Here is a 17,796-nt window from a genome sequence, read left to right as displayed (position 1 = left end):
AAAGACTTTCTGTCTGCCTATTACTGGAGTGTTCACTCAAAATCTCTGGTAGTATATATTTCTAATTAGAGATGTATAGAGTGGTGCTGGAACACTTTTTAGAGTGGAGGAGTTGCGCCCACCCCCCTTTACACCTGTTCGCGCCACCCAGTAGAGCTGGAGCCTGGTTCAGGGCCGTGACTCCGGGAGGAGGGCCCCCACGCTTCTAGTTCCCACGCTATGGACATATATGGAATTTCTGCGCACTGTATCTATAGATCATTGGTCTCATGTTTTCTACAAAACTTACATTTTCATTTAAAAATGTTTATTTCTGGCCTTTGACTGAAATATAACCTTCAAAATATGAACAATGCAAGAGTGTTTGGAAGCAGATGTGCTAAAGACTTGGAAAGTAACTAGAACAGTGGTTCTCAAACTTTTGTATTGGTGACCCCTTTCACATAGCAAGCCTCTGAGTGCGACCTCCCCCCTTATAAATTAAAAACACTTTTTTAAAAATATATTTAACGCCATTATAAATGCTGGATGCAAAGTGGGGTTTGGGGGTGGAGGCTGACAGCTCGTGACACCCCCCCCATGTAATAACCTTGCAACCTCTGAGGGGTCGAGAACCCCTGAACTAGAAGCACCAAGAGTAATGCTCAGTGGTGTGTTCATGTTGCTAATTACAACAATTTTTAAATAGCAGTGTTTATTATTATGCTTCTGATAGGCTTAGCTGGATGTTTCTGCTAATCCTGTGTGCTTATCCAGAGATCTTGGATGTACTATCCAGGAAATAAGTTTGCAAACATAAATTATGCAAAAATTGAATTTTCTTTTACTTTTTGGGGAGAGAAGAGGAGGGCTTCAGGGGAGTCATATAAATAGGCCAGTTTCCTGCGCAATTACTAATGCCTGTTTACTAGGAAAGCCTAATTGGAGACTACAGCACCTGCAACAGGCTATATTGAAACCCAGTTGCAACATAACTGACTGGCTGGACATCTTTATCTCACTACAGTCATGATGCTGGCTTCAGGAGCTTCCACAGTTCCATGCACAACCTGCCAGCCTTCATTCATTGGACTACTATGAATGGCCAAGGTGTTGCATGATCTGGTGTGTTCCAGTAGTTGGAAGGCACTCATGCCGCCACTCACATTTGGCTCAAAGGGCAGGTGGTGCAGCAGGGGCCAAATGATTGAAGGGGAAAGGGCAAGAGATGTTGGGAAACCATTTTGTATTAGTATGTCCCTGGACGTATTGCATTGCCAGTTCAGGTCTAACATGCTGTTTGTTATCACATCTAGGTTTTCCTGTCAGGATTGACTTTTCTCTTTTTTTTTGATGAATATTTGATATTCTCTCCAGAAGTACTGCTTGTATCTTTCTACATTATTTTCTACCCAGTTTCCCAACCTCTCTTGGTCCTGTGTGTTTCTTGGTCCTCAGCAGTGTTTGCAACTCTCCTGGTTTAGTATCTGCAAACTTCATTTATAATATTTTTACTCCCTTTTCCAGATTAATGAAGATATTGAGGAAGGGGTAATGATTGGAGTTAATTTCATAGACCAGGGGTAAAAGCATCCCATAATGCTATGTGGTATCACTAAGAATGTATGATGGTGTTGTATTGGTAATGTCATTCAACACCTATTTTGTTTTCCTTTATCTTGTCTCCCTCAATTTACACACTTTTTTTGATTCATGGTGGCCCCCTACTATGTGTCTGTACAATAATCGTGCAGAAGTGGCCCCAATCTAGGGTTGCCAACCCTCCCAGTTTTGCCAGGAGTCTCCCGGAATCAGGCCCTATCTTCTGGAGGCTACTGAAGCCAACCCAGGAGATTTTAAGCACTAAAACTCGGGTGGCACAGGGGACTAAGTCAGGTTCCCTGCCACCCCTGGCCCTGTGCCGCTCCCAGAAACAGCCAGCACATCCCTGCGGCCCTTGTGGGGTGGGACTGGGGGGGTTGTCTCAGTGCACTGCCCCCCACCTCCAGCACCGACTCCGCAGCTCCCATTGGCCAGGAACTGCATCCAATGGGAACTGCAGGGCAGCGCTTGGAGGCGCGGGAGTGTGGAGCCCCCTACCTCTTCCCCCTCCCCCCCCATCCCCTGGGGTCTGGACATGATGGTCGCTTCTGGGAGCTGCGCAGAGCTAGGGTAGGCAGGGAGCCTCCTTAGCTCCCTGCGCCGCTGCCTGAGGTAAGTACCTCCTGGTTGGCGCCCACACCCCCTCCCGCACCCCAATCCCCTGCTGCAGCTCTGAGCCCCCTCCTGCACCCAAACTCTCTTCCAGAGCTTGCACCCCACACACACTCCTGCGCCCCAGGTTCAACCAGGAGCCCCCTCCCACACTCCAAACCCCTCGGCCCCAGCCCAGAGCCCCCTGCCCCAATCCGGTGAAAGTAACAGAGGGTGGGGGAGAGCGAGCAACAGAGTAAGGGAGATTGAGTGGGCGGGGCCTCAGGGCAGGGCAGAGCAGGGGGCGGGGACAAGGGTGTTTGGGTGTGTGTGGTTAGACAGTTGGCAACCCTACCCCAATCAGGAACAAGGGGACCCTAGAACTATTACATTAGTTGAGGGACCACCCTATCTCCAAGCGAATGCTTTCTTAATCTTTTGTGGTACTCCCACCACCACTGTCCTCTTTTCTCTGCCTCCTCTCAAGGACTAGTATTGTCTTCTGGTGAGCTGCTGCTTCAGATGTGGCAGGGAGAGAACAGGCTGAGCAGTTTGAGCCCTCTAGACCAGGGGTGGGCGAACTTTTGGCCCTGAGGGCCACATTGGGGTTGCAAAACTGTATGGAGGACTGGGTAGAGAAGGCTGTGCCTCCCCAGACAGCCTGGCCCCCTCCCACTTCCCACCCGCTGACTGCCCTCCTCAGAACCCCCAACCCATCCAACCCCCTGTGCTCCTTGTCCCCTGACCGCCCCCTCCCGGGGTCCATTGCCCCGAGCCCTATCCACACCCCTGCCCTCCAACAGGCCATCTGGGACTCCCACGCCTATCCAACCGCGCCACCTCTCCTCGCCCCCTTACTGTGCTACTCACAGCGGCAGGAGCTCACAGCCCCTCCGCCCGGAGCCAACCGCACCGCCTGGCAGGAGCGGCAGGCCAGAGCACGGGTGGCACAGTGAGCTGAGGCTGTGGAGAAGTGGGGACAGCAGGGGATGGGCCAGGGGCTCGAGGGCCGGGCAGGACGGTCCCGCGGTCCGTAGTTTGTCCATGTCTGCTATAGACTTTGGCCTTCAGCACGCCTGTGTCTGAACCCTAGAAGAATCATAAGATAGAATCTTTATTTATTTATTTCATCTTCAAAACTGGGCCTAAGACCACAGTCCCCTCTCATGCTGAATTGTATGTCGGCTGGAAGATCAGGCCTATAAGTAAAAATCCCAAGATCACCACAGCCCTGAGATGACATTGTTTGTAATGCAGGCCGATTTTGTAGGCCCAGAACCTATCTATAGAAGGGAGCCTCCTGGCAACTTGCCCGTATGCAATTGTGAAAGCATTTCACGCCTTAGGTGGGGCACAGGGTTAGTTATTGAAAATCATTTGAATACGTCTTAGCTTCTAACATGAAGTTCAATGTAATACTAGGTACAAACATGGTAAACCAAAAAAACAGCTTCCAGGCTATTGAGCTGCTTTTAGGAGCTAATGCAGGAGCTATGAGGGAGGTGTCATAACAGTAGCAGAGGTTGGAAGGACCTCTTTCGCTGGATTCACTTCCCTATCCTACTAAAAAACAGGCTGGTAAATGGAGACAAACTGAACTGCTGCAGGAACAAATAACACTGAGCCACAATTATCTGCAATGCTTGTCCTTGAAAGCATTAAACTTCGACTTTTTTTAGATCAGTGGGTCCAGATAAGTGAATGCAAGTGTTTTAAAAGAGCTTCCTGGACTCAAAAACATTTGCTGGACTGTTAATGTTGATTTTTCAATAAGTGTTGGGAGTACTATGGAAGTTCCAGAAGACTGGAAAAAGTTAATCTCATGCCAATATTTACAAAGGTTAAACGGCATGACTAAGGTAATTTAAGTCTCTCAGCCTAACATCAGTCAATCAGAGAAAAGTATAATATGATTCAGTGGCTGGAAGTTGCAGCTAGACAAATCACACTGGAAATAAAGTGTGAATTTGACTGTGAAAATAAATTACCATTGGAACGATTTACCAAGGGTTGTGGTGATTCTCCATTACTGATAATGTCTAAATCAAGACTGATGTTTTCTAAAAGCTATGCTCTAGGAATTATTCAGGGGATGTTTTATGACCTGTGTTGTACAGAAGGTCAGACTCCATGATCACAGTGGTCCCTTCTGGCCTTGGAATCTAAGAAATGATATGCTTGCTTGGTGTAGGCAGATCTGTTGCTGCAATGAACATCATACAGGGCTAGACAGTGTTCTGTGATTAGATAGAAGTTCACTCTCAATGCCTGCTTATCTGGCTATAGAATTATGAACTACTGTTAGCATGAGGAAGAAGTTGGATGAGAATACAGTTGGTTACAAGACTGTATGTGTGAAAATATATTCCCCCTAATTTAACTCTAGTAATCTGGCAAATTTTGTTCAGTCCATAGCATTTATTTTGAGTTTATTCTTAGAAAATTTAGCTTCAAGATTAGCTATAAAACTAAAACAGTTTGTCAAATACTGTTCCTTTATTATACATGTAGGCAGCCTCAACATTTAAGAAGTCTGTTGTTTTAAATTAAGAATATTAAAGCCTGTCTCTTTTTTTTCCTTAGCATTTGACATTCCACACACCAAATTAAGCTCTGGGGGAAGCAAGCACAACTGTAACTGCAGTCTGTGTGAGTAGTGCTCTCTTTTAGTATGGCTTAATTTGGTTCAATTTTTTCCTCCCCTGTTGTCTATGGGGCTGGGTCTGAGGCTTCAACTTCTTGGTTCTGTTAGCTTCTATGATCTCTAACTATCGTTCCCAAGTCATAGAATCATCAGGTTAGAAGGGCCACAAGGGTCACTGAAAAAATCATTTGAAGTCCCTCCAGAAGAGAAACCATGACCTGCTATTTCTAATGACTAAAACAAAAAAAAAGTCCAATCCAAAAAGAATCCAAGGCAAATAAATGCAGGAATTTGGAGCAGTCTTTATACATTCTTAAAAGCATAGGACATGGCACTAACTTTGTGGTTAATCTTTAAAGAGTGGCTGTTTGGTTCAGAGGTAGTCTCCCTCAGGAAGAATGGGACTAAGCCTATTCTTATAACTATTGGCAGGAAATTGCGAAGAAGGGGATGAGATCACTCTTAATGTCCAAACAGAAATGTTAATGTTTTTTTTAGAAGTGGTGGATCCCTACTGCACAGGCAATTCCTTATAAAAACAAGAAATAAGTTAAACTTTGAAAACAGACTTTTATCCTTTTATTTAAACTTCTGCTAATCTGCATATTATAGTGAAGTGTTATAGATACATATTTACCATGCTAAATAGCCGCTGGATGCTTCATAGTTTGTGGATAATTAATCAGATCTTGATTATGTTAGGAAAATAAAAACTCTAGATGAAAACTACTGATCAAAATGGCAGAAGAGTTTTAAGACTAGAAGGGAAATTTTTCGTCTAATCTCCTGCATAACACTGACTGTTACTCACTAATTCCTATATTCAGCCCAATAATTTGTGGATGAACTAGAGCATATATGCTATATTGTTACAATGTCTCTGGACTCTTCAAGATTGGAAAACCAGTTAAAATGTACTCAAGGGAGAATTCCAAACTTCTTGGTTTAGCTACTTTGAGCCATTTTCCCCCCGGAACTGTAGACTTCATATAGAGCAACACAAGTGACTTATTTTTGGGAAGGAAGATGCTGTGTGAAGACTTCAGGCTTCCATTGCATGAACAGAAGAAAATCTCTGTCACCATGTGAAGAAATAAACAGTCGTGCCAAATAATTAAAATGGAAACAAATTATTAACTGCTTGTCCTGAATGAAGTACTTTTAAATACATAGTGTATAAAAGAATTCCATAAGTGTTTATAATCCTGGAAAAGGTCCTGGCCTATAAATTGCTTTCTGTCCTAATTTTGCTGTTCTCAGTTATTATGGGATATAGGTCAAAGCACAGCCCTTGTGAGGAATCGGTTTTTAAACAAAAATGCTCTTACAGTTTTCTGAGCTGTAGCTCACAAAAGCTTATGCTCAAATAAATTTGTTAGTCTCTAAGGTGCCACAAGTACTCCTTTTTCTTTTTGCGAATACAGACTAACGCAGCTGTTACTCTGAAACCTTTCAGTGTTCTGTCCCCCTTACCTCTTTAAATATGTTAATATTTACATATTATTTTAATTGGAGCACTTCATTAGTTGTGTTGGTATGAATTCATCTTTTGCATAATGTCTTCTGCAATGTCACAAAAAAATGTATCAGAACTGTTGGATTCTCATCTTTCTGTTACAGTCACACAAGTTAGTAGTCAAATTGCCCGCTCACCCTTATCTTTATCTTTCTGTAGAAGGGATATAAAAATTCACAGGCATTGTATGAGGCATAATTTGTTTCAGAATGCTGTATAAGTGCTGAGTATTATGATTGCTGGAATAACATGTATTAATAAAGTTTTTAAAATCTTGTATATAATAAGCCATCCAAAAAATGTTTGCGGATGGATCAGTGAGATTGTACTTTTGTATAGAAGATAACATGGGGTTAGGAGGCCCTTTGCTCTATGAAATTAGAAAGTGATGATGAGCCAGTCTCTTTGACTTGTATAACTACAAAACAGATTGCTGAAAATAATACAGCCCTCTCTCTCTCGTTTATCATACTAATCAGCTCTGGAACAGACTAGGCCATTTGGTTTTTGACACTAAAAAAGTTTAGTCTTCAAGGCCGAGAAAGTGACAGGACTAAAATTGTGGTATGTCCAGAGGATGACATAACTATACATCTATTCAGAGCAGATCATCCTATGCTATTAATTTCTGTTGCCAGTAGAATCAGGTATGAATTTGCTGGGCTTTATATAAAGATTTTTCTAAACATGATAAACTGAAAGAGAGAGAGGAATTTTTAGGCCCGTTACTGAAACTAAAATGTTGATGATGGCGTTTGCCTGTGTTTGGTGTGAAGTGGTAGGCTTGTGTTTCAGAAATAGCTTCTAGTTATGGTAATTGTACCAACTGATCTCTGTAAAGCTGTGACTATCAGCCCAAGAAAAAAATGAAACATGACCTCAGAGGGATGGCAGCGGCATTTTTCCATATTTGTGTACTACCAAATAACGTGACAACTGATAAGCAGCAAGAGCAGCTTTTCAGAAACATTCACTTTAGCCATGTTAAGAGAGATGATCAGTCATAAAAATAAACTTTGACAGTGTCAATTTAAACAATATAAGTTTGGGTCCAGGAGAAGAAGAGTAACACATAATCTTGGAATTAATCTTATTTCTCTCCAAGTGATGTTCCGGTGGGCTAATAAAATACTTGACTGAATGCTTTACTGTTAGGCAGGGATAGGAGAAATACAGACGTACAAAAATACAGGGATAGGAAAAATAAACACCATTTCTCCTAGATCAGTAGTTCTCAAACTTTTGTACTGGTGACCTCTTTAACATACAAAGAACAAGAGTACTTGTGGCACCTTAGAGACTAACAAATTTATTTGAGCATAAGCTTTCGTGAGCTACAGCTCACTTCATCGGATGCATTCAGTGGAAAATACAGTGGGGAGATTTATATCCATAGAGAACATGAAACAATGGGTGTTACCATACATTAGTCTCTAAGGTGCCACAAGTACTCCTTTTCTTTTTGCGAATACAAACTAACACGGCTGCTACTCTGAACTCTTTAACATAGAAAGTCTCCGAGTGTGACCCCCCCCCCATATAAATTAAAAACATTTTTTAATATATTTAACCCCATTATAAATGCTTGATGCAAAGTGCGGTTTGGCATAGAGGCTGACAGCTCGCGATCCCCTATGTAATAACTTTGTGACCACCTGAGGGGTCCAGACCCCCAGTTTCAGAACCCCTGTCCTAGATCTGATTTGAGACAGAAAAAGGCTAGCTGTCCTTTATAGTATGTAGTAGTTATTGGGCCCCAGCAAAAGACAGGGGAGGGAAAAGAAACCAATCTCTACCTCTTGCTTGCTGCTTTGTAACTGGCCCCTCACGCTTGGGCCAAACATGTAGCTCTTACTCTCTACTCTTGCTGAGTGCCAAGTGGAGGTAGGCAGGGGAAAACAGAAAAGGACTTATCACCCCCAAATCTGGCACATACATCCTAGCAGCAGCCAGCGGGCCCACTGTGGCCAGTCCTGAGCCAGCATTCCTAGCAGCCAGCTCAATGGAGAAATTGATGTTTTTACTGGAACTGATTCTGAAATCTTGTACTTACAAGCACCAGTTCATATTGCAAACTCACTCTCACTTTATGCTTCAAAAGTTGATTTAAAGAGTTCAATCCAGAATGGATAATGTGAACCTGATGTCAAAAATATCTTCTTATTTTAGCCTCAGCGGGCCGAAAAAGATAAGAAAATGCAACTGAACAACTACTTACTCGCAAGAATATATCTGGAAAAAATAAAATTAATTTGTCATTCACATACAGTTGCATGTGGTTAGCTGAATTAAATTAGATTTACAATGGAATTACCATTATAATTGTACTCATCATTAATTCGGGGACAACTCCCTCCCTTAAAAATATAGATCCCTGTTTTCCATTATTAATGGGACACTTTGGATACACTTCTGAAGTGAATTATGTATCTAATTCTGCCTACAGGTAGTAATTCTGTCAGAAGTGATCAGTTGATGAAGTTAGTCACTTGCCCATGCTTAGCATAAAATAGTGCTTTTCACTTGATGAACTGAGTCGCTGCTGCATGGTATTTACACACCAGAACAGAATTAGAAAATGTCATAATTCTGTTCCCTGAACACAGAGATGGAGATCTTGTTTATTCTTTGAGTGCTTTAGATCATTGTGACAAGATACAAAACACTATGTGGTACTGAGTATTATAAAATCCAATTATCTGAAATTCATTTCCTGTTGATCTCTGTTAAATAACAGCAAAGACTTTGTTCCTGAGTTTAGTCCTGCAGAATTTGAGTACTCTCAAGTTAACATGCCTTGTCATGTGACTGGAAATCTTGAGCTACACTATTACCAAGAATGAAAGGAACATAATTGTCCAATACTGAAAACAGACCTTTTCTTGAAAACAAGAGCAACATTTGATAAGAATTCCTCCCAAAGGGAAGCAATCCTAGGCTGATCCTCTGTCAGAGACAGGATACTGGGTTAGATGGACCATGGGCCTGACCCGATATGGCTGTTCTTGTGATTGTGGGAAGTTTTGTTTGTTTTTTAAACAAAGCACTACACGTAAGGAAAACATTGCTTGAGCTAGGTGAATGGGTTGGGCTGAGATTGGGGCTCTTCCTCTCAAGCACACAAACCAAGTGTACCTTTTTGTTGCTTCACTAGGACAGTTGTGCTCTTACATTATTATTCGAATCTCAACTCAGCTGAAGGTATAGCAGCCTCATCCCCAATTCTGTAAGCACTGAGCTTCTGTGGAAGCAATATATGTGCAATCTGTTGTTCCTACTTGGAGCTGTGGTGTCATGTGAGTCTGGTAGATGGAAAGGTTTGCATTGCTGGCAGGTTATGTCTCCAGTGCCACAGGGGAAGAGTCTTATCTTTTGAGCAGCCTAGCCTTGCACTGCTGGCAGGAGCTGGTTTTAGGGTGACCAGACAGCAAGTGTGAAAAATCGGGACACTGGGTGGGGGATAATAGGAGCCTATGTAAGAAAAAGCCCCAAATATGGGGACAGTCCCTATAAAATCAGGACATCTGGTCACCCTAACTGGTTTCTTCCCTGTCTCTTTTCCATGCAGCAGAAACTATGCTGTTTCATCCATTCCTCTGTTGTTGCCTGCATGTCTCTCTCAAGTGTGTTAGATAGGGGAACATGCAGTTGTTACCACCATTTATGAGTTTGAGAGGCACGGGAAAGGCTCCTGGCAGTCAGCCCAGAGCTAGGCAAGATGTGATCCACAGTTTTTCCCCCATTCTTCCTGCAGCCCTGATAAAATAGCCTCTTGGCTTAGCAGCAACACTCCTTCCTCCATCTGTTTTCCCTTTCCCCTCAGAAATATTTCCCCTAGAAAAAGTGGAAAACCCTAACCCTAACTTTTGTTTATTCCCTGGATGTGACTCATGATGCATTTCATTTAAGCAGCACCTCTACCCAACCTTAGCCTTCAACCATAAAATAAAGATAGAAGGAGAAAAAGAGAAATCTCGGGCTTAAAAAATTAATACCCTTTTGTTGCCAAGGACTTTGAGTAGCTGAAAGTGTAGTGGGCACAGGGTGGGGAAGAGGGGCAAATAGGTCATTCACATCTTTGACTGTTGTTAGTGAACAGGAACCTCCTTACGAATAATAGTGAAAAGTTATTGTAGCACTTGAACCAGATTTCAGCAAATTTAGGCAAGGTAATGCAACTAGGAAAGCTTCCAGATTCTATAGTCATACTGTAAACCTGGAGGGAAACTTTTGCTGTTAAGAATTTCTGAAGGCCTGTTTGTTCTTTGGTCAAAAAGTGCCATTTGGTTAAATTTACAATTTATTAAATAAATATACAGAGTAGGTTTATGGGGTTATAGCATAGAGGGGGTATTCTTAGATTATAACCATATTAACTGTGGACCTAGGAGTGAAAAGGATTAAAAAGAGCCAACTGAGTGATTTTTCTCAAATCTTTTTTTTTTTTTTAAAGGTATGCAGTTTGCATTACTTTACTTCATGAATGTACCGTATTGTGTGTTTGTTTAAATACTTGGCTTCTTTAAATCTATACCTTGACACTAAGGTAAACTATGTTCAGCATTCTCTAATAATTTCACCTTCTGATTTATTTATTTTTGTTAACAATGTCATATTATTAATTACTTGATTTTATTGATTATTTTCATGAGCACCCTTTACTTTTAAAGCAGAAGCTGAGGCGAAATGTGAACTTACTTGAGAAGCTGGTTATGCAGGAGACTTTGTCATGTCTGGTAGTGAACCTCTATCCAGGGAATGAGGGTTATTCGCTGATGCTTAGGGGAAAAAATGGATCAGGTAATATTCTTGCTGTTTAATTCTTTTCATCTTCAAAGTGCTTTACAAATGCTAGTTAGTCAATATGAGCCATGCTGGCTGCTTGCATTTGGTACTTGTTTCTGTTCTAAGTATCAGAGGGGTAGCCGTGTTAGTCTGTATCCACAAAGCATTCTGTTCTAAAGCAATCTTCTGTACAATTCTATTCTTGAACTAAAAATGTCCAAACACCTGATCATGGATGATGCTCATATGAGCATAGGAATAAACTCTAAATTAGCAAGCTTTAGCCCTCTGAATAGTCCTTAATTTGGTATATAACATTTATTTATCCAGAGACAAATTCATCCCTTTTCAGGTGTGTTTGGCCTCTACTACTTAAATCCAGCCTGTCCCAGTCCTTCATCCCCTGCCAGTCTTCTTGTCCCAGTCTTTCCAAGTCTCTTTGCCTAGCCAGGCCCACTCTCCCTGTTCAAGTTCTAGTCTTCTCCAAGGTCCATTGCCCAGGCAGTTCCAGTCTCTGCTGCCCCCAGCTCCTCATCCCGTCTCGGGCACTTTCCTCTCTGTGTTCCTCATCCTAATCTTCCTTCCTCCTCTGGGTTGCTTGTCCCAATCTATTCCCTCCACTACTCCTATACACTCAGGTCCAATTCATCCCCTCTGCACTCAAGTTAAGTTGCTTCCTACATGCTGCCTGAATCCCAGCTGGGCGAGCATTGGGGGAACTGGAAAAACAGTTGTCCTGCTCTCTGTTCTGTGCTGGGTGCTGTGATGGCCCACTGCAGCTGGGTGCAGCAATGGCAGGGGAAGATCTCAGCTCATGTAGCCCTGGGCTGGAACAGGCCCAGTCAGGATGGACTCTTCAGAGCATTTAGCTGCCAACTTTTACTAAGTCTCTGCTAAGTATGTGTGAACTTAATTTTTTTTTCAAAGTTTTATAACTTAGCCAAATTTGGGAACTTTTCCAGGGGAACAGCAAAAAGCAATGCTCCTGCCAAACTTCAAGTCCCTGCTCCAAAGCACAGAGGCACTAGAGATTCTCAGCGAAACAGTTATAAGAATTTTTTTTAACCTGGGCAAAACAACAGATTTTCCCTTAATCTCATTTTTTCCCTAATCTCACTGAGCCATTTAAAAAAAAAAAAAAAAAAAACTTTCGAGGAAAATTCAGCCTTAAGCAGACACAAAACATAGGAAATTTCAGCCCATGTGGTTCAATTTGGTAAAATTATACGCAGCTAAAAAGAGGGTCTTAAAATGGGAAATGTCAGGTAACCTTAATTGTAGGTGGTACTATCAACTGTGTTTATAATTAAGGAGGAACGTTTTCAAAAGTGACTAGTGATTTTATGTGCCCAATTTGAGACACCTAAAATGTCCTGATTTTCAAAGGGGTGGCTCTCAACATTTCATGACAATCAAGCCCTTTTAGGTTTTATCAGGTAAAACTCAGGTACCCAAAATCACTAGTCACTTCTGAAAATATAAGCCTAATTAAAACTGTTTTGTACCTTTTAGACAGGAACAGGAACTTCAGAATATTAATCATATTGTAGAGCATCCTTTGGGAAAACAAGATATTTAAATAAAAATTTCTATAGTAAAATATAATCATAGAATCATAGACTTTAAGGTCAGAAGGGACCATTATGATTGTCTAGTCTGACCTCCTACACAATGCAGGCCACAGAATCTCACCCACCCACTCCTGTAACAAACCCCTAACCTATGTCTGAGCTACTGAAGTCCTCAAATCATGGTTTAAAGACTTCAAGGTGAAGAGAATCCTCCAGCAAGTGACCCGTGCCCCAATCTGCAGAGGAAGGCGAAAAACCCCCAGGGCCTCTGCCAATGTGCCCTGGAGGAAAATTCCTTCCCGACCCCAAATATGGCGATCAGCTAAACCCTGAGCATGTCGGCAAGACTCACCAGCCAGACACCCAGGAAAGAATTCTCTGTAGTAACTCAGATCCCACTCCATCTAACATCCCATCACAGGCCATTGGGCATATTTACAGCTAATAGTCAAAGATCAGTTAATTGCCAAAATTAGGCTATACCATCCCCTCCATAAACTTATCAAGCTTAGTCCTGAAGCCAGATATGTCTTTTTCCCCCACTGCTCCCCGTGGAAGGCTGTTCCAGAACTTCACTCCTCTGATGGTTAGAAACCTTCGTCTAATTTCAAGTCTATACTTCCTGATGGCCAGTTTATATCCATTTGTTCTTGTGTCCACATTGGTACTGAGCTGAAATAATTTCTCTCCCTCCCTGGTATTTATCCCTCTGATATATTTATAGAGAGCAATCCTATCTCCCCTCAGCCTTCTTTTGGTTAGGCTAAACAAGCCAAGCTCTTTGAGTCTCCGTTCATAAGACAGATTTTCCATTCCTCGGATCATCCTAGTAGTCCTTCTCTGTACCTGTTCCAGTTTAAATTCATCTTTCTTAAACATGGGAGACCAGAACTGCACACAGTATTCCAGATGAGGTCTCCCCAGTGTCTTGTATAACGGTACTAACACCTCCTTATCTCTACTGGAAATACCTTGCCTGATGCATCTCAAGACTGCATTAGTTTTTTTCACGGCCATATCACATTGGCGGCTCATAGTCATCCTGTGAGCCAACAATACTCTGAGGTCTTTCTCCTCCTCTGTTACTTCCAAGTGATGCGTCCCCAGCTTATAACAAAAATTCTTGTTATTAATCCCTAAATGCATGACCTTGCACTTTTCACTCTTAAATTTCATCCTATTAGTATTACTCCAGTTTACAAGGTCATCCAGATCTTCCTGTATGATATCCCAGTCTTTCTCTGTATTGGCAATACCTCCCAGCTTTGTGTCATCTGCAGACTTTATTAGCACATTCCCACTTTTTGTGCCAAGGTCAGTAATAAAACGATTAAATAAGATTGGTCCCAAAACCGATCTCTGAGGAACTCCTCTAGTAACCTCCTTCCAGCCTGACAGTTCACCTTTCAGTATGACCCACTGTAGTCTCCCCTTTAACCAGTTCATTGTCCACCTTTCAGTTTTCATATTGATCCCCATCTTTTCCAATTTCGCTAATAATTCCCCATGTGGAACCATATCAAATGCCTTACTGAAACTGAGGTAAATTAGATCTACTGCATTTCCTTTGTCTAAAAAATGTGTTACCTTCTCAAAGAAGGAAATCAGGTTGGTTTGGCACGATCTACCTTTTGTAAAACCATGTTGTATTTTGTCCCAATTATCGTTGACCTCAATGTCCTTAACTACTTTCTCCTTCAAAATTTTTCCAAGACCTTGCATACTACAGATGTCAAACTAACAGGCCTGTAGTTACCCGGATCACTTTTTTTCCCTTTCTTAAAACTAGGAACTATGTTAGTAATTCTCCAGTCATATGGTACAATCTGTAAACATATGAGTTTACAGATTCATTAAAAATTCTTGCTAATGGGATCACAATTTCATGTGCCAGTTCCTTTAATATTCTTGGATGAAGATTATCTGGGCCCCCCGATTTAGTCCCATTACGCTGTTACCTCGTATGTGGTAATATCTACCTCCATATCCTCATTCCCATTTGTCATCCTACCATTATCCCTAACCTCCTCATTAACCGCATTAAAGACTGAGACAAAGTATTTGTTTAGATATTGGGCCATGCCTAGGTTATCTTTCACCTCCACTCCATCCTCAGTGTTTAGCGGTCCCACTTCTTCTTTCTTTGTTTTCTTCTTATTTATATGTCTATAGAACTTTTTACTGTTGGTTTTAATTCCCTTTGCAAGGTCCAACTCTACATGGCTTTTGGCCTTTCTCACTTTATCCCTACATGTTCTGACCTCAGTAAGGTTGCTTTCCTTGCTGATCCCTCCCATCTTCCACTCCTTGTAGGCTTTCTGCTTTTTCTTAATCACCTCTCTGAGATGAAAGAATAGACAATTTTTAGGTGATTTCTTAAAAAATGAATTAGCAATTTCTTTAATACATTGTGTTACTTCTGTCACCCAGTTCAAGGCAAATATCAGGTGAGACAGATTTGGAAAGCAGCATTCTGCACTTCCTACAACAAACAGGAAATTTAGTTTTGTCCATATAGGGACTATGTTATTGTTGAAACATGTAGCCCTCGATCCTGCAAACACTTATGTACATACTTAACTTTCAGTAGTGAGTAGTCTCATTGAAGCCAATGGGATTACTTATGTGCTTGAAGTTAAGCAAGTGCATAAGTGTTTGCAGGATCAGGGATGAATACTTTAGGGTTGTTTGCACTACTTTGTTTGTTTTTTAATCGTTTCTATCATTTATTGCTGAATTAGTTCTACTTGCTGGTACTGAAAGAGACAGATTTCCTGTCTCCCTGTAGTTTAGGTTTACAGAGAACTAATTTGGTGGCCAAATTCTGCTCTTATAGAGATAAATAAGAGTTTTGCCATTTACTGCCATGAGAGCTGGATAAAGCCAATATTAAATGGCTTGGAAATATAGTCAAAAGCATGAAAATGGATATTATGCAAAGAACATTGGGATAGTTTTCAACAGCCCCACTTTTTCTTTTTAACATGTTTATATTTAGCATTTTACTTCTGAAGCTGTAGTGGGAAGAAATAGATAAGGCATTGCATTATTTGTTTGAATTCAGATTCTGAGACCATTCGACTGCCTTATGAGGAAGGTGAACTCCTTGAATATTTGGATGCAGAGGAGCTGCCACCTATTTTGGTGGATCTTTTAGAAAAATCTCAGGTAAGAAAGTCTTTACAATGAAGGGTTATTCTTTTAATCAGTCTCTGATCAGGTGAAGGGCTTGGTGCACCAGCAATGAGCATTTTGAAGCATCAGGGTCATAATTCTTTTAGTGTCCAAAATAAAATACCTTGTTAGCATCCAAAACAAATGAATTCATGCACATTTTTTGCCATGGTTTAGTCTAACATGACCAACCCCTGTGGCTGTTATACACCAGAAAAGTGCACTGTAGTGAAATGTTTGAGATTGGAATTTCATAAATGTAGGTAGTCATGTTTTCTGTCTTAATGTTAATATGCTCTTTTGGAGCTTGGGTGTTGGACCTGTCTGGGTGTGTACTAAGGATCACTACACTTGACAATGCCTAGTGGTTTAGAACTCTTTACTGGTTTAGCCATCGTAATAATAAGCACAGCACCAAGGACCACATTATGCAAGCAGAAACAACTGTACAACTCCCACTGACCTCGGCAGAAATGACACCATCCTGTGCTGGGGATGAATTTGGTTTTATGTCTGGATGGGGTATATATATTTACAGAGTGAAAACATAACAGGAGTTCACAATGAGCTATAAGAGCATTGCATGAGTGGCCAAAAGAATAAATTACAATGGTGGGTCCTGAGATAATTATATAATATATATATTTAGAGAAATATTTTTGTTTGTTTCAAACAGGTTAATATTTTTCATTGTGGGTGTGTCATAGCAGAAATACGTGACTACAGGCAGTCTGGTAACATGAAATCTCCAACATACCAAAGCAAGCATGTTCTTCTGCGTCCAACAATGCAGGTAAGAGGTACATCAAATTAAATGGTTTAAACTACCCTGGGTGGGATCCCCCTTTTCTCACTCTTTAAGATAAATGTCATAATAGAAATTAGCCATCACTTTTAAATATTTTATATAATTTATATACAAATATATTACAATCATATTTATTTGAAAAGTAACCAAAAATTTGCCTATTTTTCCAGACTTTAGTTTGTGATGTGCATTCTCTAACAAGTGACAACCACAAATGGACACAGGTGAGTTTCCATGTAAATTTAAACCTTACAATGATATAAAGGATGGAACAAAGCAGTTTTGCTAATTATATTAAACTGACATTGTACAGACCTTTGGGTTATTTTAGGGTGATTGAGAGTCTGTTTAATGATCTAGAGATGTGCCAAATTAGCTCACTAGCAGTCTGATCTTGCGAGATGCTGAGCACCCTCAACTCACACAGAAGACAATATGTGTTGAAGATGCTTAGCACTTAATCTTTGATTATATAGGATGACAAAATTAGAGATAGTCTAACTAGTCTACCCTCCTCACCCTCCATCATCTTCATCATGTAGGCCCAGGTTGGCATATGAAGAAGGACTCTATAACACTATACTATTCTCCTGTGTAGAAGCACCTTCCCACTGGTACTGATAGCAGAGTGAAACTAGGATTATGCAATTCTAGTTGGTTTAATACAACAGAAGTTACTAGTGGCAAAATACATCCGCAGAGAAGCACAGGCATATTCAAGTTCTTTGCCACAACCAGTATCTGTTGTCTCATATATATCAGTTGTGGTAAAATAGAAACTCTGCCTCCTCATCAAGATACATCATTGACAAACAGACTGCTGATTTGCTTGTTGCTTGTAATGTATGTGTGTGTGTGTGTAAAAACATTTACTTCTCAGTATTTGTCCTTTTTTTCTGTAAAAAAAATCTAGAAGTTCCTCAGCCTACAATAGAGCATAATGATTTCATGATTCCTAAACAATAAATATTATATTTTCCTGAGTTAACAATCCAAAACAAAGTTATCAAATTGTGCGTGCATGTGCGTGCATATGTATACACACAGTCAGATACCATGATGATTAGCATGAAATAAAAGCCTATATAGATATACAAAACTTCCACGTTTTTTACATAATTAAAAT

At 41.0% G+C, this 17,796-nt stretch overlaps 1 protein-coding gene across 24 annotated transcripts in view; it reads left to right on the top strand.

Moving 5' to 3' along the window:
- The window catches only part of SUPT20H (SPT20 homolog, SAGA complex component), a 63,221-nt gene that overhangs the window by 16,527 nt on the left and 28,898 nt on the right, over nt 1-17,796 (top strand). For 13 of the 24 annotated variants that reach the window (XM_048847934.2, XM_048847914.2, XM_048848068.2 and 10 more), the window contains 4 exons: nt 11,003-11,132; nt 15,753-15,856; nt 16,539-16,655; nt 16,841-16,894. In XM_048847934.2, coding sequence (XP_048703891.2) covers nt 11,003-11,132; nt 15,753-15,856; nt 16,539-16,655; nt 16,841-16,894 — 405 coding nt within the window. Of the gene's footprint in view, nt 1-4,755; nt 4,822-11,002; nt 11,133-15,752; nt 15,857-16,538; nt 16,656-16,840; nt 16,895-17,796 lie in introns of all 24 variants that reach the window. The other 11 variants (XM_048847942.2, XM_048848119.2, XM_048848036.2 and 8 more) reach the window with 4 other exon arrangements.

This window comes from Caretta caretta, chromosome 1 (assembly GCF_965140235.1).
Source record: "Caretta caretta isolate rCarCar2 chromosome 1, rCarCar1.hap1, whole genome shotgun sequence".
NCBI lineage: Eukaryota > Metazoa > Chordata > Testudines > Cheloniidae > Caretta > Caretta caretta.
Note: the sequence above shows the minus strand (reverse complement) of the source record. Positions and strands in the feature narration are given on the sequence as shown.